This window comes from Phyllopteryx taeniolatus, chromosome 4 (genome assembly GCF_024500385.1).
Source record: "Phyllopteryx taeniolatus isolate TA_2022b chromosome 4, UOR_Ptae_1.2, whole genome shotgun sequence".
NCBI lineage: Eukaryota > Metazoa > Chordata > Actinopteri > Syngnathiformes > Syngnathidae > Phyllopteryx > Phyllopteryx taeniolatus.
Window position 1 is genome coordinate 29,379,149 of NC_084505.1, and position 24,979 is coordinate 29,404,127.

General features: G+C 41.2%; 4 protein-coding genes and 1 long non-coding RNA gene across 8 annotated transcripts in view; 1 reads left to right on the forward strand and 4 right to left on the reverse strand.

The window, feature by feature from the left end:
- Window positions 1–4,225: 4,225 nt before the first annotated feature.
- Window positions 4,226–6,141, reverse strand: bglapl (bone gamma-carboxyglutamate (gla) protein, like). Its single transcript, XM_061771972.1, has 4 exons — window positions 5,981–6,141; window positions 5,593–5,895; window positions 4,840–4,951; window positions 4,226–4,751 (listed from the first exon to the last, which is right to left on the reverse strand). The coding sequence occupies exons 1-4, from the start codon at window positions 6,039–6,041 to the stop codon at window positions 4,649–4,651; spliced, it is 579 nt and encodes a 192-aa protein (XP_061627956.1). The 5' UTR covers window positions 6,042–6,141; the 3' UTR covers window positions 4,226–4,648.
- A 4,867-nt stretch (window positions 6,142–11,008) lies between these two features.
- On the reverse strand, window positions 11,009–15,657 carry LOC133477351 (endoplasmic reticulum resident protein 27). The gene is made up of 7 exons (XM_061771973.1): window positions 15,430–15,657; window positions 14,337–14,422; window positions 12,855–12,992; window positions 12,664–12,780; window positions 12,468–12,593; window positions 11,867–12,064; window positions 11,009–11,591 (listed from the first exon to the last, which is right to left on the reverse strand). The coding sequence occupies exons 1-7, from the start codon at window positions 15,485–15,487 to the stop codon at window positions 11,550–11,552; spliced, it is 765 nt and encodes a 254-aa protein (XP_061627957.1). The 5' UTR covers window positions 15,488–15,657; the 3' UTR covers window positions 11,009–11,549.
- A 1,651-nt stretch (window positions 15,658–17,308) lies between these two features.
- On the reverse strand, window positions 17,309–21,150 carry LOC133477088 (uncharacterized). Its single transcript, XR_009788231.1, has 2 exons — window positions 21,021–21,150; window positions 17,309–18,930 (listed from the first exon to the last, which is right to left on the reverse strand). It is a non-coding gene; the product is annotated as an uncharacterized LOC133477088 (long non-coding RNA).
- Window positions 20,064–21,561, forward strand: pde6hb (phosphodiesterase 6H, cGMP-specific, cone, gamma, paralog b). Its single transcript, XM_061771439.1, has 3 exons — window positions 20,064–20,213; window positions 20,836–20,954; window positions 21,051–21,561. The coding sequence occupies exons 2-3, from the start codon at window positions 20,845–20,847 to the stop codon at window positions 21,166–21,168; spliced, it is 228 nt and encodes a 75-aa protein (XP_061627423.1). The 5' UTR covers window positions 20,064–20,213; window positions 20,836–20,844; the 3' UTR covers window positions 21,169–21,561.
- Window positions 21,562–22,120: 559 nt separating this feature from the next.
- rbfox2 (RNA binding fox-1 homolog 2) overlaps window positions 22,121–24,979 on the reverse strand; it is a 35,154-nt gene continuing 32,295 nt past the window's right edge. For all 4 annotated transcript variants that reach the window (XM_061771436.1, XM_061771435.1, XM_061771437.1 and 1 more), the window contains one exon: window positions 22,121–24,916. In XM_061771436.1, the coding sequence (XP_061627420.1) occupies window positions 24,872–24,916 (45 nt within the window). In that variant the 3' untranslated portion in view covers window positions 22,121–24,871. The remainder of the gene's footprint in view (window positions 24,917–24,979) is intronic.

Genomic DNA, 24,979 nt, shown 5'->3' on the forward strand with positions numbered 1-24,979 from the left:
ACATATATTCAACTGAATAGACTACAAAGACAAGGTATTTAATGTTCAAACTGATAAACTTAGTTTTCTTTTGCAAATATTGTCTCACTTTGAATTTGATGCCTGCAGCACGAGCTAAAGAAAGCTATGACCGGGCATGTTTACCACTGTGTTACATCACCTTTCCTTTCAACAACACGCAATAAACGTTTGGGAATTGAGGACACACATTTTTGAAGCTTTGTAGTTGGAATTCTTTCCCATTCTTGCTCGATGTACAGCTTCAGTTGCTCGTGGCATGTCCACTCGTGGTCCTTCTCTGTTGTCGTATTGTGTGCATCGTAATGCGCCTGCACATGTTTTCAGTGGGAGGCGGGTCTGGACTGGCACGCCAGTCTAGTACCCGCACTCTTTTACTACGAAGACATGCTGTTGTAACACATGCAGAATTTGGCTTGGCATCGCCTTGCTGAAATAAGCAGGGATGTCCCTGAAAAGGACGTTGCTTGGATGGCAGCATATGTTGCTCCAAAACCTGCATATAGCTTTCAGCATTAATGGTGCCTTCACAGATGTGCAAGTTACGCATGCCATGGGCACTAACATACCCCCATACCATTACAGATACTGGCTTTTGAACTTTACGCTGATAACAATCCAGATGATCCTTCTCCTTTTTGGCTGGGAGGACATGACGTCCATGATTTCCCAAAAAAACGCTGAGCCTTTCGGGGATGCTCCTTTTATACACAATCACGACACTCACCTGTTGCCAATTAACCTGTTCACCTGTGGTATGTTCCAAACAGGTGTTTTTTGTTTTGTTTTTTAGCATTGCTCAAATATTCTTTCATTCAAAATGAGAGAATATTTGGCCAAAAATTAAAATAAAACAAGGGTAATCAGTTTGAAGATTAAATATCGTGTCTTTGTGGTGTATTCAATTGAAAACAGGTTGAAAATAATTTGCAAATCATTGTAGTCTGTTTTTTTTTTTTTTTTTTTTTTCCATTTTACACTAAGTCCCAACGTAATTTAATCAGTTTACTGCTCCTATTAATAATGCACATCCCGGAAGCTCAACATGTCTTGTCACATGTTATGGAACAATGTGCATGAGCTGAGCAATATGCATGAACATACAATGGATTAGTAATTTGTCAATATGGACTCACCCACTCTTTACTCACTCACTATCACTTGCAGGAACCACCGAGAGCGCCCACACGCAAGAGCACACGTGCGCGCGCACAACACACACACACGCGCGCAGGACTTTTCATGGTGGTCTTTTCGGTTGATAAGGCAGCAGCACGTACGACTGTGACACAGTGTGTCAGGTGAGCACAGGTTAATCTTGCTCAGGTGAGCATGGCGCTCTAAAGAACATGTTAATCTTATCTGTTGTCATAATTCAACTTCTTTTAAAGTGTCAAATACATGTGATGAACACGGTCAATTAAATCTCCAACTGCTGATAGAGCTGAAAGAAACTAATAAAATGAGAGAGAGAAAAACAAACAGGCTGCTGATTGTTGACTTGATAATTTTGGACCAAAAAAAAAAAAAAGTGCTGTACCACAGAATAATTGTTCACTATGAAGTAAGTAAGACAAATTCGATTTTCCAGGTAAAACAACAAAAGCGGCCTGCATGATGATCTGGAAAGTGTTCTCTCACAGTGTGTTGAATGTCCAGCAGAAGGCGTTCTTGAGCTCTGCTGCTGTTTGGAACAGTTTGACAGCTAAGACAATTCCTTGTGTGGTTTTTTGGACATACTTGGCAAATAAAGATGATTCTGATTCTGATTCTGATTTGAACAGGAACACAATTTCTGGTACTCGACAAAATGCATATTTGGCTATAGTAACATACAAAAAAAATAAAAATAAAGCATGAAGACTATTTTAGTATATAGTATTTTATCTAGAATTTATTTTCATTATTATTTCAATATTTATTATTACAGCATTACAATGTGTAGTTTTATTTATTCAAATAAAAAGCAAATTCTTTTTAATGTTGGTTATTTATCAAGCTGTTGAATTAGATTTCTGGAATACCTAATAATAATAATAATAATAATAAATAAATAAATAATGATCTTTCAATATATTGGTAAAATACTGTATGATAAGGTGGCCTAACTACAATCAGATTATTTTGATAACATAACAAAAAATACATTTTCCAGGTTGTCAAATAATCGTCTTGCGGCACGGACGACTTTTAACATTCTTCTGTGAACATTGATATTTTCTCAATATTTCTACATATATGACACATTATTATATCTGGATAAAATTTTGCTGTGGCAAAGATTAATTTCTTATTTAAATTGTATAGTGTCATGATGCCCCCCCCCCCCCCCCCCAAGCCCCCTCAACTCTCCAAATTGTGCGTGTCAATATACGAGTACTTTATATCTAGCATGTGTTAGGCTGAATGGCATAGATTAGATTTGCATTAACTTTGGCTGTATTTTCTTTATTATTTTTTATTTTTTTTAGAGACAATTGTTACCTATTACAATGTTATAATAAACGAATCGGCTTAATGGAAGTCAATCAAAAATCAAACGTAACCCATGAACCTGCTGAACTTGGGAGTTTTGAACAAATTATTACACTGTCTTTATCTAATACTGATAGCAAAGTTAATTATTTGTGTCATAAAGAACTCAATCTCCTCGATGTCGATGAGACAAACAGAAAAACTGTATCGGATCTGTTGAAAGCTGTTTGAGCATTCGATATCCATGTACGAGTACGCGGCTCGACGCCCTTTGTCCTCACAATTGAGAAAATTTAGCACCCAAGTAGAACGAGTGTGTCTTACTAATGATTTTTTTTCCCACTTTTCCACGGTGCGTCCTCTCCGACAGATAAGATCCAAACGAAGGACGTGTTGGGCCTGAAATAGCGATACACGAACTAGTCGTATGTTACGATCGACGGTATCAAATGCAGCGCTTAGGTCGAGTAATAAGAATATTTGAGGAAGCGTCGCAGTCCGTAGCTAGTAAAAGGTCATTTGTCACTTTTACAAAGGCCGTTTCAGTAGGGTGATTTGCCCTGAATCCGGACTCAAAAAGTGTGAATAGTTTGCTTGAAGCCGCGTGATTTTTTTAAAGAATTTTCTAAATAAATATCAAATAACAATCTACGCTATCATGTGTGCCTGCCACATCTACAGCTACCAAACTATTTTGCTCTAGTTGGCGGACATGGGAAAGCCTCTGAAGGAGAAGGCCGCAAGTAGTGCGCAAGTCCATACTCAGGTTTGTTCGGCCGGAGCTTTGGAAGCGAAGATGGCGGGAAGGGCCTCGACGGTATCCGAGCAGCGGTGCGGCTAAAGCTAATAGCCTCGAAAACGCCGCTAGTCTGCTCTCAAAAGTTGAAAATAGTGTCCAAAAAGTAAAAACAAAGGTAACAAAAAAAACAAAACAAAAATGAAACCTACTGTAAAAATGTAGATCGATGGGGGAAAAAAAACGTTACGAGTTGTTTTGTCAGGCGTCTCTCGGGTGCACACAGCATTGTGTGACTGGAGCTGAGAGAGTTCAAAATGATTTTGTTACAGGCAGAAATACAATTTGGTGTTCTCTCTAGCAGTTCTTGACTTGATCACTGGAACACACTATATATATTTTTTTATACATACAGGTAAAAAAAAAAAAAATGCATTTTTTGTTGTTGTTTTTTTTTCCTGGAGGAGACAGCCGAAATGGCCATTTGAGTATTGAAGGAAGTCGACCCCTGTCCTGGACTCTACTCGTAGCACCAAAAGCATATCAAATAAATGCTCAAACTACTTCTCACAACTGTGAGCAATTATTCGATATTCTTGATACCAAGCTTAAGACCCATGTACTAGTACCCTCTTGGTCATTACTAGGACAACTACGTACTGTACATATTACTAGTGATGCAAATGTGCAGTATTGACAACTGCATGCTAGTATTGCTACGAGTGACATTATACATTTCTACCAGTTAACCTCTAGCACTTCAGTAGTAGGACTAGTAGCACGCAGATTTCAGCTAGTGAACAGTTTTGCCTCACTGGTAACATGTTGGAGTCCTGCCACTATGCTAGTGTGCAGAAATGTCATACAGTAGTAGAAAAAAAGATTACTAGTAAGACACAGTGGTTCTACTTGTGTGCCCTAGTCGTTCTACAAGTGCACTGAATTGTGTATTACTAGTGAGGACAATTTAAAAAAAAAAAACACCTGTAGTCACTGTTGGACAAATAAAATAATTTATTTCTATGAAATCCAGAGGCAATGTGTCGTTACGGCCATGGCAGATGACTCATGTGCATTTCACAAACTCTGTGCACAGCCACTAACACTGCAGACGGTACATCTAAGAGCTCATTACGAGAGCCGCTGCTGAAGCGTGCCATAAATACATCAATACAATCATTCAAAGACATTTTAGCACCATTCGCGGGGTTTTTCGAAGGAGGGCTGCGGAAACATTTCAACATATACGGGCCACTGCATACTTTATGTGCACCTCTCTGGACGTCGCTTGTGCAAAACGTTTGTGACCTGCGTCTGCATAATCACAACGTGGTCCAAACCGGAATCTCTCTTCGTCTGCCTCTTGTTGGGGGGGGGAGACGACGCGCACGACGAAAGAGAGACAAACGCAGGCGACGCTTAGAAGGGAGGGGGTCCGTAGTAGGCCGTGTAGGCCGCCACGATGCCTTGCGTCTCCGCCATCTCGTCGCAGCCCGTGTTCAGCTCGCACACCTCTCTCAGACTGCACGAGAAGGAAGACGTGGCATCAGTGACGAGCGCTGACCTGCAGCTAAGCAAGCGAAATCATTTGGGAAAAAAACAACCCGTACCGCTCCATGTGGTAAAAGGAGAGGGGGGCTTGGCGTCTCGTCCTCAGCAGAACGGAAGCCACGTCTCGCTTCGTGAGCACGTGAGAGTCGTCTTGAGAGTGATCTTGAGAGGCTTTGGAGAACAAACACAAGCGCACGAATTCTTCAAGCTCGACTAGAAATTATTCCCCCACAGATTTCAGACTTACGATTACCTAGTGACTGATTTTATTTGGAACGTATCCTCCATTATTTGCTGAAAAACTCACATGTTCCTTGTGCTTAGGCCAAAGCCCTTTCTAAAATATAAAGTGATCGCTTTGGCCCCATCATGTAGCATGTCGGTGCCAAGGCACTATGCTGAAGTGAGTTGAGGCGCTTCATATAGTGCTTTTCCGCCATCTTGTGGCAATTTTCACCGTCAATTACGCTGGAGAGTCCCTATAGCCTCACACTGCACCCTGTTATTTGAAAAAGTGATTTTTTTTGGGATGTTGTTTCTGAAACGCCATAGGAAGCCACAAGATGGCACCAAGGCCCTGTCTACTCAACAAGTAGTACTAGAAGCTACAGTTCATGGAAATTAACGTAATACTTTTCAGTGGGACAAGGCTTTGGCGCATTTTGTTGAAATCAAAAAACCATTTATTTTTACAATTTTGGTTTGTGGTCTAGTTACGATTTAAACTTTTAATCCTGTATCAACAATTCTCAACATTTTTGGCCTCAATCATCATTTTCGTTATTTGCTAGATTACTATATCGATGGCCTACCTTCAGTGCTGGCTGACTCGGATGAAGAGGAGGAAGAATCCGAGGCAGAGTCGGAATCAGAGTCAGAGTCGGAATCTGAGTCAGAGTTTGAGTCAGAGTCCGAATCGGACGAGTCTGACGATGAGTCGGAAGAGTCGGATGCTGAAGAGTCGGCGTGGTCGCCGTCATCGGCGAGGTCGGCGGCATCGGCGAGGTCGCCGTCATCGGTGAGGTCTGCGGCATCGGCGAGGTCGCCGGCATCGGCGAGGTCGCCGTTGTCTGAGTGGTCAGAGTCGCCATCGTGGTCCACGTAAGACTCGACGACTGTTGAAAGGACATAAAAAAAATAAGTTATGAGCAAAGTTTTCCTGGAGGACGGAAGGTGATGATGTTCTGGAACGCTCCTTACCTCCTGTGGCCCAGCAGACTGAGAGGAGAGCGCAGATGGCGAGCAGGCTCAGAGTCTTCATGGTGTCTTGATGTCCAAGTCTGAGTTCTTTAGTTGGTCCTTCAGACGAGCTCGTCGGTTCTGCTTCTATCCCCCCGAAGCGAGCTCCATTATATACTCTTGTTGCTGACCAAATCCAGACAGTGAGGTGACCTTCTGATTGGCTGGAGAATCACATGTCAACATCTCCTCTAGCACTCGTCAAGGGCGGCTGCCGCAAAAAGTCCCGCTCCAGCCCGGGCCCCACTCCAAGAATTCAGTCACCCCAAAGCGCGCGTTCACTCAACCCAAAAAGTTCTTGGCCTACTTGAGGCTGAAATTCTGCAAGTGTTCCCATCCAATCACACTTAAAGTTACATAATCACACATATACATTAGCAATGACTGATTTCCCTTGATTTTTAAGCAACTTTGCAATGGTGTGTACTCTTAGTTGTCGATTAAATTGTGTAGATTTCTTTGACATGATTGTCTAAAGAAAGGTTCTGGACATTAAAAGCTATTTTCTGAATTTTTCTTTCATTTTGTTGTCAAGAATGCTCCATGTCCCAAATGCAGTAACTTATTTTGTGTTCATCAAAAATGAGGCAGAGGTTTTATTCCTAAGTATTTTGAATATTTTTTTGTTAGCCACTGTAACAGTGATTCAATATAGAGAGAATAAAAGTCTGGACTAAAATAATGATTCAATAAAAATGCATTGCACGCAAAAGTTAAGTATAAAAAAGAAATCTTTGAAAACAAACATTTCTGAATAATTCAATGCAAATGTATTGCACCTAAAAATTAAAAACAACTGAATTGTACTTAACAAATGTACTGGATTAAAAAAAAACACACACTTCAGAATCAGAATGAGTGCACTAGATTATGTCATGTTATGTTATTTTTTGGGGTGTCTTACAATGCCAGCACAGAAAGTTACCAGAGATGTCAAAAAGTGTTTTTGTTTTTAATGATAAAACATAGAATAGAAAAATAACAAATTGTGATGTGGGGGTCGTGTATCTTTATCTGTATCTGGCCGCTCAGTACAATCTGCCGGGATCGACAATAATAACACGACGCAATGTTCACTGAAAAGTGAGCTGCATTTTTTTTATTATTATTATTATTTTTTTCATGATGTGAAAAGACTCACCTCCACGGCACATCTCGTTCACATGTGAGCATTTCTTTTCAGGAGTGTTGAACTTCTTTTCCAATCGTTCCTCTCTTACACGACCCATCTCTCATCAAATTGAAGGTTAATCATTAACGGTGGCTCACTTATTTCTTCGATTAGGATTTGAATCCATGGAAAGCGCTTCGAGTTGCATTTCATGTTTGAAAAACGCCACCTAACTAAAGTTTCATTGAAGAATGTACTTAAAGATGCCTGTACGGTTTAATAAGGGTTTGAATATGGGCGACAGTTGAAGCCTGGAAGCGGCTTCATTTTATGACCATTTCTGTGGAAAATTCGATCTTCTTCTATCTGTGCATCTCCATTTGAACAGATGGGAGGCCGAGCAGTGTTCCAGAACAGTTTGTGCAGAGTGCACAGAGTACGCAGACTACAGAGGTTCCGATGACAAGTACATTTGGATCGTTTCGATCATCTCCCATCACTCGTACACGAAAGTTTAAATTAGCCAATGCGTGGACTGTGATTGTTTTCGAATGGAGCGTGTTGCTTGTGCAGAGTCAAGGTTGCCGGTTGTGCCATCGCTATCGTCTTACCGCGCTCCTCCGGCCCACATGCCACATCCCGACCCCACCGACCGCAAACTGCAGTGCGAGTGCGCCACAAGCTTCTAATCGAGTGACACGGAGTAGCGGTCAGGCTCATTATGCGACAGACTTAATTAGAGTGCTACAGCGGCCCACCACAGCCGCGGGCAGGCGCTATTTAGGGATGCGTCCCGGTCCGGCGCTCGGCAACGCTAACCGGTGGCCCGACAGACTCATGCGTCCGGCTTACTGTACACACGGCTAAATATAAGGAAACCCTCGGTGCGCTCTACGGTGAAATGCATGCGGCTTTGGACGTGGTGAGATATGATTCAAGTGTGGACGCAGCTGCGGGTCACATATCCAAACTACGCTGCAACGGCAATTCAGGGTTGTTTAGAAAAGCACATTTTACGGACCCCTTTCATGCCTCAAAGACTTCCAGGCAGCCAACAAAGTGTCGCCCATAATACGGTACAAAAAGTGCAGTCTGACCTTGGTGCCCTTGTTTCCTATAGTGTCTAGTTTTATTCCTGGTGGCAGGCATTTGTCTTGGACGACGAGCCGTGTAATTTCAATGTCTAGGCTTTTTTGTTTTGTTTTTTGTTTTGATATTGTGTGGGTGCCCTTCACAAAGCAATTGTCGCAACCGTGTTCAAAAGGCGGAAATCACATTGTCTGTGGACAGCTTCTTTCTTTGAGGATAAAGCCAGACAGACAATGAGACATGATCATTTTTGAAGGCTTCAAACCCGTTTGTGCGTACGTGCGTTGATCAGTGTTGGGAAAGTTGATTTTCTATGCGAACTACATCAAAGCTCAGTTCGCCATTCCAAAAATTAACTAGTTCATCGTTCTTTTTTGGGTTTTTTTCTCTCCATATGTTGCTGATGGGCTATTACCCTCAAAATATTCATTTCCATATTGTTGCCACCCATTCAGTCCACACTAGTTTCACCCCACAATCTCAAAGACATGAGGAAATGCTCTTTTATTTATTTTTTTTAATGAGGAATTAAAACAAAAAGAGGACTTTTGTCCTTAACGTACAAACAAAAACACGCAACAGTACGACCGGAACGATGGCGAAAAGGACATTGATAACTTTGCATTCGTCACAGCTCTGGCTGTCCATCCATCCATCGATTTTCCGTGCCGCTTATCCTCACTCGGGTCCCGTGGGCGTGCTGGCCCCTATCACATCTGGTTCTGGCCGAGAGGCGGGGAACACCCTGAACTATATGAACAAAATATTTTATTTTATTTATTCATATATTATAAAACTCAATAAATACTGTATCATGCCGGCGTGATGGTACAGATTTTTAACAAAAGCATTCTGATACAAATAATGTAATGCAAATGTAATGCAATTACAGGAGTAGATATAAAAGCTTGCGCAAAGCGGTGCAGAAAATTAGGACTGCTGTAAAAATGCATTTAAAATAAAAGCAAATATAAAATTGAAAAAAACTGCTGCTTAGCATTGATTTGCTTGCTAAAAAAATCTGAGTACATAATAAATTTTTTTCCCCCCATTATATTGCTCATATTGCACTGAGCAGTCATTTTCGTCGTTTTCACTATGATGTGAAAAGTGATGACATTAAAAGAAAAGAACACTTTGATTTGCGGCAATCAGGTCCTTGGGCCCAAAGTGATCATCCCAAAAGCCCCCTGGAGCCGCTGGGTCTTTCGAACATTTTGATTCTGTCAGAAAAAAACATTTGAGACAGACTTCACTATGAAGCTGCCACTTTATCAGCATAGGAAAATGTAAATATATGCATACAGTATTTGTAAAAGCATTTTGATCTATTAGATCTCGCACCGAATGCGTGTTTCAATACCCGCCAGTTTATTTTTATTTTTACATGTTAAACCTTTGAAAAAACAAACAAAACATTTGACTCATTTTGGAGCACATTCCAAAGACACCAAACGTATTGCGAAAGTCCAACCCCAAAATTACCGTTTGAGTTACTCGCAGAAAGTGTTTTTCTACGAAAAGCCACAGCAGTAAGCATGTCAGTCTTCCGAATTATTGTTCTAGAAAGACAAATAAGCACGAAAAAACACGGTGAAATAAACAAAATCATTCCAAAACACAATTTGACCTCATTTTCCCCACATACAGAGCCTGCATGCATTCATTTTAAAAATCAGATAACATCAAATCAATGCAAAGAAAATATGTAAAAAATGTTAACCACATGCTACATATTCTGTGTATATTTTAAACATATATCACACTGTTAACATTTGAACATTTTCTTAAGTAGAAACTATATACTTTCGTGACATGAATATACAGTTGCAAGAAAAAAATGTGGCATGACTTTACTTTTGGAATTACCAGAATTTGTATGATTTTTCCAGGGGGAGGGGAAGTTGAAAGCAAACATAATGAATGGAAAAAAAGCTGATTAGATTGTAATAGTGCGTTAAAAAAAAAAAAAATAATAATCCTGTTTAGACCATTAATTTAGCCACCTCTTCAGATATGATCATTTTTGATTTTATTCAAATATAATCTGATGCAAATCTTTCCTTTATGAGTATCAATGGAAGACAAGCTCACTGTTATCAGTGTCACCGAACGCTGTTGGTGAAAGTTGAACGTTCCGATTATGTCTGCCTCTTTGGGACACAAAACCGTTTGTGTTATGTCACTTGAACCAAATCCAAAGTGGAGCCAAGACTGTCTGGATGCCACCTGTCAGGGTTTCCCGATTCCGCCGGATGCTTCGGCTTGGCAGGACGGCACCAACAATTACAGAATGTTGATGTCCGTCTGAGCCTTGACATTTTCTTTTTATTCATTGCTGGGATGATCCCAAATGTTTTCTCTCACAGTGTCTGTATCCAATGTGCTTATTTTTGTCCATGTTTTCTTTCTTTTTTTTTTTTTTTTTTTAAACAAAACAAAGCAAAACCATAACTACTGAACATTCATCCAAGTACTACAGAACCTCTAAAGTCCAATGCTCCTGACGACGTACAAATTGGAATTTGACAACTGTGTTGTCTTTTATTCTTGAAATCTCCATCGTTAAATTTAAATTTGAGTAAGCTTTTTTTTTTAAATTCATTTATTTGTTTTGGGGGGGGGTTTGGGGGGAGGGGCGATCGCCTAGTCATTTTGAGTTCGTAACTATGACGATTGCCGCAGAGAGGAACGAAGCTAGCTACTGTAGCTTGAAACAAAAAACAAGGGCGGCGTGCACTCGAGACATCTCATTTTCCGGCTCACACTGACAGCAAGCGCATCGTCAGATTGACTTCAAATTTCACAGAAAACAAGAATAATAGTGAATCACGTCCATGTCGTTTTCTATCCGAATCCTATCAACGGCGAAAACTCGTTTTGCAGTCAGATTTGCGCCGTATCAACCACGAGCAACATTGACATCTTTGTCAAAACTTCGAATAAACACAATAGACACGATCCTTTGCATTCGCTTCATTGTAAAGTAACACGGGGGATGACCTTTGACCCCGTGTCTGGCCGCCGGGCTGTCACTCTCGCCGAGGCGGTTGTGTTGTGGCGGCGACTGCGACATTTGCGGCCAGACTGCCGAAGCGTGCCAGCCTCTTTGCAGCTTGCGGCCGCCCGCACGCGGTCAGCGAAGCGGGCCGTCTGCGGCGTAAACAGACAAAACAAAACAAGACGCACAACGGGTTGACGTGCAGCTGAGGAGGCCTTGGAGGTTCCCCTGCTGCTGGCAACAGAGGAGAGGACTCACCAGGAGAACTTCGACTGCTTTTATTGAATTCACTTTACAGCTCGAGCACGCAATTACATCTTTTATCAGCATTAGAGCTCTGTTTTGGTCTCTGCTCCGGCCTGTTTCACCTCCTGAAAAGTACAGCAAATGTCATTATTACCCACAATTCAGCAAGAGATTGTTGTTATCTAATATAGCCATAAGTTACTATCATAAAAAAAAGGACAGGAACAACTAGAGGTAGATCCCGCACCACAGTGGGCTAAATACAAGGTGTGTCATTCTAAAAAAGATTTGATCATGACAGCCCTAAAGGGGTGTGGCTAAAGTGCATGCAGGAGGTTTCCCCACATTTGTCCTCCACTTTGCAAAGGCTGCGATGATCTCGCTTGTAATGGCCGCCCACCTTCAGTTCCCCTCGCAAGAAAGAGTTGCAGAAGTCTCGCACACGCTCCGTCGAAACGTCTCCAGCGGGCAGCAGCCACTTCATGTCCGAGTCGCCATCGTAGATGCCCACGCGCGGGAGGTCCGTAGATTTGAGTCCAAAGTAGCCCAAGGAGCGGACGTTGGCGTCTTCGGCGCCATTGATGAGCACGAACAAGAACTTGAAGACAGATTACGGATAACCATTCCCTTTAGAGTAACCAGTGAACCGAACATGCATTTTTTAAACTTAAAAGTATACCTATATATATATATATATAATTTAGTCCTTCCATTTCAGTATTTATTAAATCAACAATAGATATTAATGATATATTATAGGATTGTAGCTTTTCATTTGATTGACGATAATCATATGACCGGAAATGGAAATCATTGTGAAATAGGAGAGCAGTAGAGTTTTTTTTTACCCTTGTATTAAAGGCAAGGTGCTACTTCAAATGTGGCCTTTCTTAGTAGTGAAAATGTTTTCTGCTGGTAACAGTTTTCCCCTGGAAAGGATTCTTTGCATCCCATTTGCGCCACTACAAAATGGAGGTCAAGCGGTCTCTTTGCATTCTTACTTTGCCAGTGAACTCCGGAGCCAAAGCCCCCAGCTGCTCCTTGAGCTCCCGAAATTCTTCGCGGCCCTTGTCGGCAAAGAGCAGGAGGTGCGTCTTCACGTCCGAGTTGAAGAGGCCCACGGCCGTCTGCAGATGTAACGCGGCGGCATTAGCAAAAGGTGGAAGTAGACGGCGTTTTCAACGCACGCGGACCCACCGCTTGGTTGTATTCAGTCACGTATCGGACCTCGTTCACCACGATAAAGTTCACGAGACCGTCGGTCTCGATCTTCTTGGCCTCGGCAATCACCAGGTTCTCTCGATGGTTATCAGCCTGGACGGAACGGAACGCAAACTTGAGCGTCAGCGCGAAAACACACAACGTATACAGCGCCATGCATACTGTACCTTTCTGAAAAGAGCGATGGTGTCTGATTGAATGCCGTAGTCGGCCCACACTTCTTTCGAACGACAAATGGCCACCGAGACCGAACCCACGCGCTTCGCCGCCGACACAAGTTCTCGGTAGCCGTGACTCTCGTCGCCCTGCACGCTCAAAGTTTTGGCTTATTTGGGTCATGCAACTTGCCGATCGGGACGAACACAAATGAAATGCGACGGTGATGGTGTTGAACTGACAGACAGAATTTGCGTGGCAAATTTTCAGTGAGTCACTTTGGAATATTTTCACTTCTTAGTCAAGGTTCAAAGGAGTTTGTGTCATATGCACAGTAAAAAAAAACAACAACAAAAACACACTGTCACTCTCACTTTGATGGATGAGAATGGATTTCCCCCCCAAATTATACTCATCATAACCCCTCAAGGGAAATTAAACATTGAAGCACAAAATAAAATAAACACTCCAAACAAAAGAACATTTACAGTAACTTTCAGTGTGGGTCCGGATGTGCAATATTGTTAACAGTTGGCAGACATTGATAACTTCACTGAATTAAATTCAATTAAAATTTTTTTTTGCCCAAAACTAATTGTCAAATTTGTCAAAAAAATGCTGTGGTATATTATATACATATACAGTTCATACCGTACTGTAGTTTTCAATGTTGCAATTTCCATTTATTATTGGTAATTATGAATTTAAAAACTCACTCACTCAATAGAATGTGAAAGTTTTACTTTTATCGTAATTCATTGTTGAAAATAATCGTTACGTTCATAAATGCAGACGAGTGTGTTTTTTTGTTTGTTTGTTTGTTTTTTTAAACAACCATCTGGAGTCCTCATTTCATTCCCACACGCAGAATGTAAAAAAGGGACCAGTGACTTTCTGGACATACTTAAACTGTCGAAGCCCATCAGGCTTTTTTTTTTTCTTTCTTTTTTTCTCCTCTCCCTCAAAACCAAAAAGAAAAATGCAATTGGGAATGCGAACGTGGTCGTAACAAAAAGCAAGCGAGGATGAAAAAAAAAAAAAGAATGCTAGACACTAAATGGGAGCTATTTTGGAGCCACTATTACACACACTCTGGGATTTTTTATTTTTTATTTTTTTAAATGCCTGAGAAGCCAATAGAAATATAATTTCATACACAGGTACAAACTATTTTGTTATTCTCTTGACCCCTCGTTACTCTCGTTCACCAGAGAGGACAGCCAGAGGGCGCGCCACGTATCAGACAACCATTCGACCTCTGACCTCACGGCCGCCGGGCGGCAACTTGGCGAGGCCCGTGACGTCTCCCAAGCGTGACAACATCTCTCAGACGCGCAAAAAAACTGCTCGACATTCTCGTCGTCTCTTAATTTGGTTCTTTTTGTGTCTGATTTATGGCATGGTCACGCAACACAGAATCATATATATATATATAAAAACAAAAACATAAAAAAAAACATGCTATTTTCAAATGTCCGCCTCATTTTTCTGACCTCCAGGAATCCAATCACCACCACTTCAGCGGAGTGGATGAAAGCCTCTGCAGCTTTGCTGTCATTTAAACTCGGAAGCATCTCATCTGACAAGAAAACAAAAACATCAAGTATTGTTACGTAAACGCATAACGCAATTGTTTTATCAATACTCCCCCCCCCCCCCCCCCCAATTGATTGTGCTGGATGAAGATTACAGTCGTCAGGTTTGGACGTTTGGGGCGGCGTAAGCCATATATTTTTGCCCCAAACGCTGAAGCCCCCCCCTAAAATAGGCCTAGCAACGCCACTGCTTCCACGGCGCTTTCAAGGTCATCAACTTGATAACGCCCCTCGAGGAAAGTGATCAGCTGAGTAATTCATTAGAATCAAGAACTTATAAAATTCCTAAACTCGTACATATACAAGTGCAGTGATTTTCAACCTGTGGGTCAGGACCCAAAAGCGGGTCGCGGACCCATTTTGGGTGGGTCGCGGACAGCTCGTGAAAAATGACGTATTTGTATTCCAATTTTTGGGGTACAGTACAGAGGCGTAGCAAGTTCCCACATGGAACATATTACGTAAGGGCCTAGGAATGTTACTTACTTGTGCTCTAGTCACTAGTTTACTCTACAAACAAATAGTGCAGTTCAGCCTCTGGCTAGCGAGCGTCATGGCGAGCAATATGCTTTTGGCGCTATGTCAAAGTCGTTTGCAATAGCGTTTACAAATATACCGTAATATCCTGTCCATGTGTTTTTTAGAGGCTAGTTCTACATTCAAAAAAAATATTGGCTGTTGTTCTTAACTTATATAAAAGTGCATCGTAACTTTGCAACAAGAGGCAAATGCGAGCCCCAGTGTGGCAACAGCTGAGGACCACCCACCGCACTAGCGTGTTTTGCTACAAAAAAAAACAACAACAAATATTGGCCTGTCATGCATATTTCAGGTCATTTTGTAGGTCTGCGCTGAGTTGATAGATGTGTACATGAAACGCTCTAAAAACATCACCACACACTGTCGTGTAAATGTACCATCAATGGTAAAAGTGTTGAAAAAACAAAAGATATATAGACATAGACATATGGCGTCATGTGGACAAAGTTACCGTTCTCCTTAGGAATGACGCAAGACACCAGGATGAAGAGGAAGAGTCCAATCAGCATTTTGTCGTTGTTTAAAAGGTCCAGTGTGCTTTTCAAACACTTTTGCGGGTTTTTGTTTTTTGCAGACTTGAAGCGTGACCTCGTGGCTGCTGCGGCGGCGGCGGAGCTTTCTTGGGAGCAGGCCAGCTGCTCCTGATAAATTTGGGCGCGGGGACATCGGATTACGTGTCGGCGTAGGACAGGGTTAGGACTCAATAATGATGGGGAAAAAAAAAAAAAAAAAAAAAAGAAAAGAAAAAAGCGTTGGATTCATAACATAATTGCCTAAGTCATTTTTAACCTACTGTCACAATGTCAATCAAAAATATTTGCTAAAAAAATATGATGTTTGTAGAGTTTAAGGTCTTAATACGGTATACAGGGGTTTCCCCCAGAATTGACATCATTTGAAATATGAATACCTGAATAACTTCATATCCTGGGGCAAAAAATAAATAAATAAAAATTATATTCAAACGGATCAAGATTTTATAATCGATTTTCCCAAAACTTTACAAATCTTCAGTACGCGTACTGCCCGTGACGAAAGCCCACATTTCTTTTGGGGGGGGGGGGGGGGGGGGGGGGGGGTGACTTTTTTCTTTACATTTTTGTGTTTTCCAGTTACTGTATTTTTCTTGAATTTCCTTGACACACACTCTTGTTGTAGCATATTCACACACACAAAATGGCGCTTCATTGCCAGTGAATGTCATAATGTCACGATAATGATCACAATTTTTGGAGCGTTCTGTACTCTCGTCTACACACGAAGTTATATAAATTATATGTACGCGTGAATGAAATGTGTGTGGACCGTGAATCTCTAAAGTCATGAATGTGATGCTTTCAACTATATTCTGCACTTAATAAGCCCATTTTTGTTCTTGTGAATGTTCAAGTGGATGGTTTCAACTAATTATAGTAGGGATTCCCAGAACTCTGGATGCATGTTGTAATAAAACAAAAACAAACTGGCGATCCTAATTGATGTGCTCGGGGAAAAAAAGTGGAGCTGAATGTGGCTGACCACAGATCAGCAAAACATCTGCACTGAAGAACAACAACCGCTTGAAGGCGAAGACGCCCACGTGTTTGGTTTGTAGTCATAAACAGTATCTCTGCAAGCGACGTTGCTGCAGTAAACATGTCTTAACATACAAAAATATCATTAATAATATGAGCAAATTAGTTATTTCAGAAGTGTGCATCAAATTGAAAAGCTGTTGTCTGTTTGGAGAAATAAAGATGTAATGTCACCAAAAATTCATATTCTTTATAGTCAAGTTTATGAATATAGCTCCTGAGCACAAAAGAGTCTGAAAGGGATGAACAGATCCACAGTTGACAAAAATCGGCAACATCTTCTGAAGACCGCAATAGAAAAAAAAAAACATGCTATGAGAATGAAGTCGTACTTTTTCATGAAAAAAAGAGTCAGTCATTATATGAAATTCAAGGCAAATTTGTATATATCTGCAATTACAATGATATGACCACATTTATTTGCATATTATTTTGCAGACCCCCGAAGCTAGAGTCCCCGAGAAGCGCATTTAGTGTCGCTTATTTGTGGTCACGCGTGGCTTAGTGGCAGCAGAGATCAGGCCAGCTTAGCGCGCCAGGAATCACAGAGGCGGCAAAGATGTCGTCGGATGAGCGGCCGAGATGCGACATCCGGTGACGCGTGTACGAGGTCGAGCAAGTTTTACCGCTTGACTTACACAGGCTTTGTCATTGTGCATGCGACTTCTTTGTTCAAATTTGCTTTATTGACAGAATTATAAATCAATCAAATGCTTAATGAACAACAAATGATTATGTGTCGTTTCACAGGCTCAAAACCTCTCCTACGTGGATGGATGGATAGCTTCAGGTGAAGGTTAAAAAAAGAAAAAAAAGAATTTTGCATCATGTACATACAGATTTGTTTGAATATTTTTCAAAGTCAAATACTGTCGTCGTCGTACGAAAAGCATTCATGCACAACTTTTGTAACTTTTCCCTTTTGAGCAGAAGACATTTTAGGAAAACGAGAATTTGGAGATTTTCACTGGAAGGTGATATAAGGCCTTCTGCAGTAAATCATAAAAATGACAACACTATTGTCATATAATATGTAATATTAGATTTCAAAGTTGAGACATTTGGAAGGATTTTAAATTCATTTTGTTTTCCCCACGAATGTATGGTCATATGGCCTTGTTTCCATTATTATTTTTCATCTCCATTCAGATACAGCTTCCACATTGTAGCTCGTTGCCGAGTCAACACTTTTCCGGTCACGATCGTCACACGTATTTGATTTCGCTTGCGTGTATTTGAGACTTGCGTGCACAGATCAGGCTGACACTTGAGGTTTCGGAGTTCAGCGAGTGAGAGGAGGTGGTGATGTAACGCAGGTCAAAGCTCAGCTTTTTTTTTTTGGGATGACTCTCAATTAGGCCGCACTTTTCACTCATCCCTCTCCGCCCTGATCTCTTCTAACGCAGCGCAGACACAAATAGCAAGCCTAACACGGCTTTCAGTCAACATCTATTTTAGTGTTAAACGTGGACTCCAGTGCATCTCGCAGACCGACATTTAAAGTAAATAAAGGTCGCATTTTTGTCTTCAACGTGATGCGCAAATTAGACATCGTAAGCAAAGAATTCGTCACATTGCAAATCAGTAAATAATCAGGAATACAAATCTCAATTGCAATAAGAGCGCATTAGGATTTTTAGGGGGGGGGGGGGGAAGCTTCAAAAGCTTAAACTGGATGGTTAAAAGAAATACTTTATATTGGCAGACAAAGAACAAGCGTAACATAGTTTATCTTAATTAGATGTTACTGTAGTTGTTTTTTTGCAGTGTATTTCTTAAGGGTGCTTACGGTAATTAAAATAACCGTTTAGGTCATTAAATAAAAAAAACAATGTTCTAAAAACATTGAACCCAAAAGTTAAAGTATATAAAAAGACATACAATATGCTTCCCCCCCCTCCCCCGTCACTGTTTGACATTAAATCAGAAAAACTAGTTCAGCAAAATTATTTTTATTTGCTAAATGCCAGAATAGTGAGATAAGGATTTTTCATGACTTTCTACAAAGTCAGAAGTTTGCATACATTTCATTAGTATTTGGTACCACTACCGTTAAACCTTTAAAGTTGGGTCAAGCGTTTTGCATCTCCTTCCACAAGCGTCTCACAATACTCTCGGCCCGTTCCTCCTGGCAGAACTGGTTTAAACGAACCAAGTTTGTAGCCCGCCTTGCTCCCACATGCCTTGTCAGGTCTGCTCATACATTTTCGATAGGATTGACATCAGGGCTTTGCTGTGGCCACTCCAAAACAACTTTGGCAGTATGCTTTGGGTCATTTGGAAGACCCATTTGCGCTCAAGCTTTAACTTCCTGGCTGATGTCTTGAGATGTGGTTTCCTCATGATGCCATCTATTTTGTGAAGTACACCAGTCCCTCCTGTAGGAAAACAACCCCACAACATGATGCTGCTACCCCTGTATTTCAAAGTTGGGTTGGTGATCTCAGACTTACAACTTCCCTTTTTTCCTCCAAATTGCTCAGTATGGCCACACAGTTCAGTTTTAGTTTCATTAGACCAAAGGACACGTCTCCAAAAATTAAGGTTTGTGTCCCTGTGTGCATTTGAAAACAGTAATCTGTCTTTATGATGTTTCTTTTGGAGTAATGGCTTCTTCCTGGCAGAGTTGCTTTTCAGCCCATGACGGTACAGTACTTTTCACATTGGATAATGACAAACTCTAACCAGCTTCAGCAATCATCTTCACAAGGTCTTTTGCTTTTGTTCTTGGGTTGATGTGCACATTTTGGACCGAAGCACATTCGTCTCTGGAACAAAACAAAAACTTCCTTCGGTATGATGGGTGGACATCGCCTGGTGTTTATACTTGTGTATAATTGTTTGAACAGATAAACATGGCACCTTCAGGCATCTGGAAATTGCACCAGAGGATGAATCGGGCGTGGTGCAAGTGCGCAACTCTCTTCCTAATATCACAGCTGATTTCTTTTTACTTTTCCATGTTATGTAATATAATATACATATACTGTATATATACACATATTATCAGAATCATCTTTATTTTGCCAAGTATGTTAAAAAAACACACAAGGAATTTGTCTCCGGTAGTTGGAGCCGCTCTAGTACGATTGGTTAGTTAGTTAGATGAATTAGTCTTGTCTGATATGGTGACCAAGTGGTTGCTCCATCATTAATGAGCAACCCCAGCACAAAAGCCCTAATGAGAACAAATGAAGCAAAAAATTAATGTTGGAATGAAGTAGCTTTTAATATTTATTTTGGGGAGAAAATGCTACTTTTGGCCTTTTTAATGAAAGTGAGTGGTGTAAAAAGCTGGATTTCATTTTAAATGTGTACGTTTTTTTTTGTTTGCCTTTGTGAAGGATTGAATTGATGTGTGTACATTATATCCCTTAACGTAATAGTGAAATTCAAGCCAACACAAATATGAAACATTCAACAACAACATTGTGCAGTCAGTGTCATTGTTGAGTCACGCGTACCTCCTTATGTAAAGCTCAATGTTCTGACTTCTTGGAACTAAAATAGCATTGAGCTCAATTAGCGGCCATGTGGTGCGCATCCACCTCTGTGCGAGGGGGATTAGCAGTCAGGAGTATAAAAGAGACGCCAGGAGAGCAAACGGCACTCGAGCTCAAAGCGAGGAGACGACAAGAAGTCAGACGCTCACCACAAGCAGGTAAGAAGCAAACTTGGAAAACTGCTGGTTGGACTGCTCCGGTTGTAGCAGCAGACATATTTGCTGAGCCACATACTTTTACTTTTTTCATCTTATTGTATCATTTCTCACAATTTGGTTTTATAGTTAAACAGCTGAAAACTTGACTTGCTTTCGTCAATCATTTGCTTTTCTTCTCAATCTCTTCAATATATTATCAATAACTACTAAATTAAGAGAGATTTTTTTTTTTTTTTTTTACTTCATTAAACAAATGCAACATTCAGAGTTCAGAGAAATCAGGACAACTTTCCTTCAGCGTGACACAACAAAAGATTAGAAAATCAGAATAAGGCCGATTTCTAGCCGTTGTCAAGCGCAGAAATCCAAGTATAATTGTATTCTTTATAATATATAAAGTCTATTTAATGTCATTTAGCAGTGAGGTGAACCAGAGCTAATCTGGTGTTGATTTGTACAATCTGCCACTCGAAAGCATAACCTTTAAAGCGGCCCGAGAGCAAGGAGACACAAATCTGGTTGCGTAACACACATTGAAAGACTTAATCTGCAGGTGAGCTCATCCCAGCATCAGGCGGCTTTGGGGGGAAAAAAGGATTTAACGCCTCAATTGTGCTTTCAGAAAAGAACAATGGCAGACGCACCAGTCGCAACCCCCGCCGACAAGAAGGGGCCCCCAAAGTTCAAGCAGAGGACCACTCGCACCTTCAAGAGCAAGGCCCCGAAACCCGGCCAGAAGGGGTGAGCGCACACGCACACACACATACACATCCTTGCACACAGAGTGCACCATGTGTGTGTGTTTACCTGTCACGTGACGCCCGTGTGTCCACGCAGATTCGGAGACGACATCCCCGGCATGGAAGGTCTGGGCACCGACATCACGGTGGTCTGTCCCTGGGAGGCCTTCGGCGACATGGAGCTGAGTGACCTGGCCAAATACGGAATCGTCTAGAAGGCCAAAGGTCACGCGTCGCCCAGCACACACTAGTCCCAAACAACCTGATGTCCTCTTGTATTAGGCACAACACAGGATCTTGGGAAACTCCCAAAATGGTTCCAATAAGCGAATCATGATGAGATGTTTCAAAGATGCTTGAGCTGAGACCACCCGTCACTTTGCACACTCCCGGCCCCTGCTGCCGCCCATCCTTACTGGCCTTTACCACTCCGTGAACCCCCGTCCCCTCCTCCTCTGGCGCTACTCCTTCTTATTGTACAGCTATTTGTGGAAGAAATGTATTGTCATTTTTATGAACGATGCAAATGGCAACTTGGACACAGTCTTCTCCGTAGCAATGGGAGTCACAGTTGAATAGAACTGTCAATAAATGTCCCCAAATGCGAACGAGCGTGTTGTCTCTCTTTGTGTATCGTTCCAATGGGATGTATAATGTGTGACGAGACAATAACATGGAAAACTTTGTTAAATTACAGTATAGTCAAATAAAGCTGCTCAACTCAACATGCTGTTACCCAAAAAAGAAAAAAAATATATATATATAACTTGAACGTTGCGATAAATCTAGTAGTAGTAATATTACAAGTTAAGCGTCAACCTTAATCCACAAGTTAAAGACAAATAAATATATATACAGTACAGTAGGAAGTGGATGCCTAAGCGTGCCACTTCCGTTGTGTCCATCAAACGTGTGCTGCCCCCCAGTGGAAGACAGTGGTAGTGTTGGCACAAATATTTGCATTTGGGATGCAGGCAACATCGACCTATTGTGAACGCCCTCACCAGACACAAAAATAGGCAAACATCTGCCCACTGAAACAACCTTCAGAACTGCAGAAGCCTTTTGGCTCGAAGGTGTGAAAAAGCCGTTTAGGTTTTGCTGAGCCCGGGAGCCAATCCTGCCTTACTTTAGCGAAATAAAAGAAAAAAAGACATGGGAGCCGCATCACAACAAAACAATTTTATATAAAACATTGGAAATGGACAGTCAAATACAAAAAAAAAAATAAATTCAAAAAAATAACAATGGCAGTCAAAGGGGGGACAGGAAGTGGTTGAAAACTTGAAGCAACCATGAAGAAGGGGAGCCACTTTTAATTGTCAAGAGAATCGAGTGGCAGGAGAACCACGACTCCATCAAGGTGCCAAATTCTTTTTCATCCTGGTTGCCACAGCGAGCAATCAGGAGCGCCATCGGGCATGGCGTCCATCAATTTAGATGGTCAGGAAAGATGCAAATGTCTCAGATGTCAAATACGAAAGACAAGATTCATGCAAAACGACTTTTGGATGCGCGTTAGACTCATGCTGGTTTTTGCATGCCTTGACTGAGCCCGTTTGAGAGCATTTTGCAAATGTGCTGAGGACTCTTGTTAACATCTTCGGCTAATCCTTTTTTATTTTATTTAGTTTTTTTAAATGTGTTTTTAGTCCAGAACACATTCTATAGCTGAATATTTGATGACCTTTTTTTTTTTTTTTTTTTTTTTGTATGAGCAGCACATAAAAAATAGAAATAAGAAAAATCTGCCACGTTTCACATACAATTTAAAACAACCTGATGTGTGCAGATCTTCTCACTTGAAATGTATTAAATCCAAATAGTGCTATCGACCGGTCCATTCGGTATATTGTGATGTATGGTCAAATATCATGCAAAATAATCCCATTAACAAAAACATTAATGGTCTGCTAGTGTTACATGCATACCTTTAGTTCTCCTCTTGGTATGATTTTCTCAAGAAACTCACTCAGAATAATTATAATAATAAAAAAAACAAAAGAAAGCTTGAGTTTGAACTTGCACCTTTTGTAGGCGCAACGACACTTGCTGATATAAAAAGAACACAAAGTAAATAAAAACAGCAATAGGATCATCAAGGATGACATTAACAAAGGTAATATACTGTATTTATACATATATTCCAAAAAATGTGCTTTCTACAAATCTTTGGAACAAAAACAAAAAGCCAAAAAAGCCACATTTGGAAATATAGAATACAATAGTATAGAAATATGCACAATAGTAAGGTGTTTTGCATTTAAATATTTTCCTTTTTTTTAATTATTCTTAAGTCGACAGAATCTCTCTTACAATTACCTACTATTTTGTTTTCCAGGAAGACTTAATCAGTGTTGGAGTTGCTCATTAATGATGGAGGATGAGTGAAAAATCCAAGTTGTACACGGCCAATACTCCAACTAGTAGATTCAAAGCCCAAAAACTAAACCAAACCAAACCCTAGTCAAATAAGAGTGCCGTCAGCGCAGCGTTGCACTTGTTGTGTGTGACGGCACATGCGCAGAGTGAAACTGGAACATCGCCAAAAGGCAAAATATTACTTATACAGATATGCTTATTTTCAGTTCTTAAGGCGTCAACATATTCTAGCGAGGATTTAGTAGGATCTCATACAAAAACAGACTAATTACGAGAAAAGAAAATTTAGCTTACCCCCTTAGGGCTTTCGATGTTTTTGTCAAATAGTAGCCGCCGCTCCAACAGACGCTGCTGTGCCTCGATCTCAGACGCAAACCTCAAATAAACACCACCGTAATCCCCTCGCGTGGCACCAATGGGTGCCCTAACTATGAAAGTTAGCACCACACGCCACTGGAAACATCCTTCCCACAACACACAACATCTGGATAGCGGACATGGCATCTGTAGAGCTGACGTTTAAAGAGCGGAGAGAAAGCTTTTGGACATTTTCCTGAAACAGACACCAGAAAAAGGATAAGAAGGCATCCCGGGTCAAAGTTCAGTCAGGGAGCCCATATTGATGAACATTATGTTCGCTATAATAGATTTATTTAATATACATACTGTTTTTGAATTAGTTGTTTGCAGATTAAATGTTTTTAACTTAAAATGCTGCAATTGTACAAATAAAAATAGCCTTACCCCTAATAACAGTTGAGTCAATAATCCATGTCGTGGCCACTTCTTGAGGAAAGAGGGAGTTAACAGTGTTCAACTTTTTATGATCATCATTATTATTATTTTGATCATTTCCTACTCAATTCTGGGTGAGAACACGTTGGGCCACAACCTAGCTAGCAAAGTGTAGCTGACGCCAAGAAAAAACAACAATGGATATTTAACAATAGGGATAATAATTCCAGCGATTATAAATTTGGTAACTGTTTCTCTAAACTAATTTATTTGCATATCATAACTTAAAGGTTGATCGTTTCCGTGTAGTGAGAGAACTCGAGGTAAGGACCAGCGCGAGTAAGCTTCCCTCCTGCCGCGAGCCACCGCGTCCCGCCGTCTGCCAACGGGAAATCGGAGCCGTGAGCTTTATTTTTTTTCTAGCGTCCCGCTGCCAAAGCTGAGCTCGAGCGCGCACGTCGCTCTCGACGACGGCTGACCGCAGATCGAAAGGGAAACGGAAACAGCCTTTGGAAGAACATCTCTTGTGCTGCTGAGTGCGGGAGGATTGAGAAGGGGGATTAAAATACAGCCGTGCAGTAAGGGAAGGTGGCGATTTTTGCTTGTCGTTTGAATGTAAAGGCCGCCCGTCAGTCTTCGATGCAGCATTCCTCTATTTCTGCGTGTATAGGAAAACATGGGACGTCTCTGGGATGGGGAGTGGGTATGGTTGACTCCAAGCTGGATGCGGTCCACTTTCATGACGACAGATGGAGCGCTTTCAGATGAAGTCGCTGCAAGAGCTCCTGGGAAATGTAGTCTTTAATAAGGGGTGAATCTACTGTAGCCCCCCCTGTACAGCGCGGCCTGCGAACAATAACGCACGCGTTTGAAAGCGGCTTGACACATGACACGTCTGTCCGAGCGATA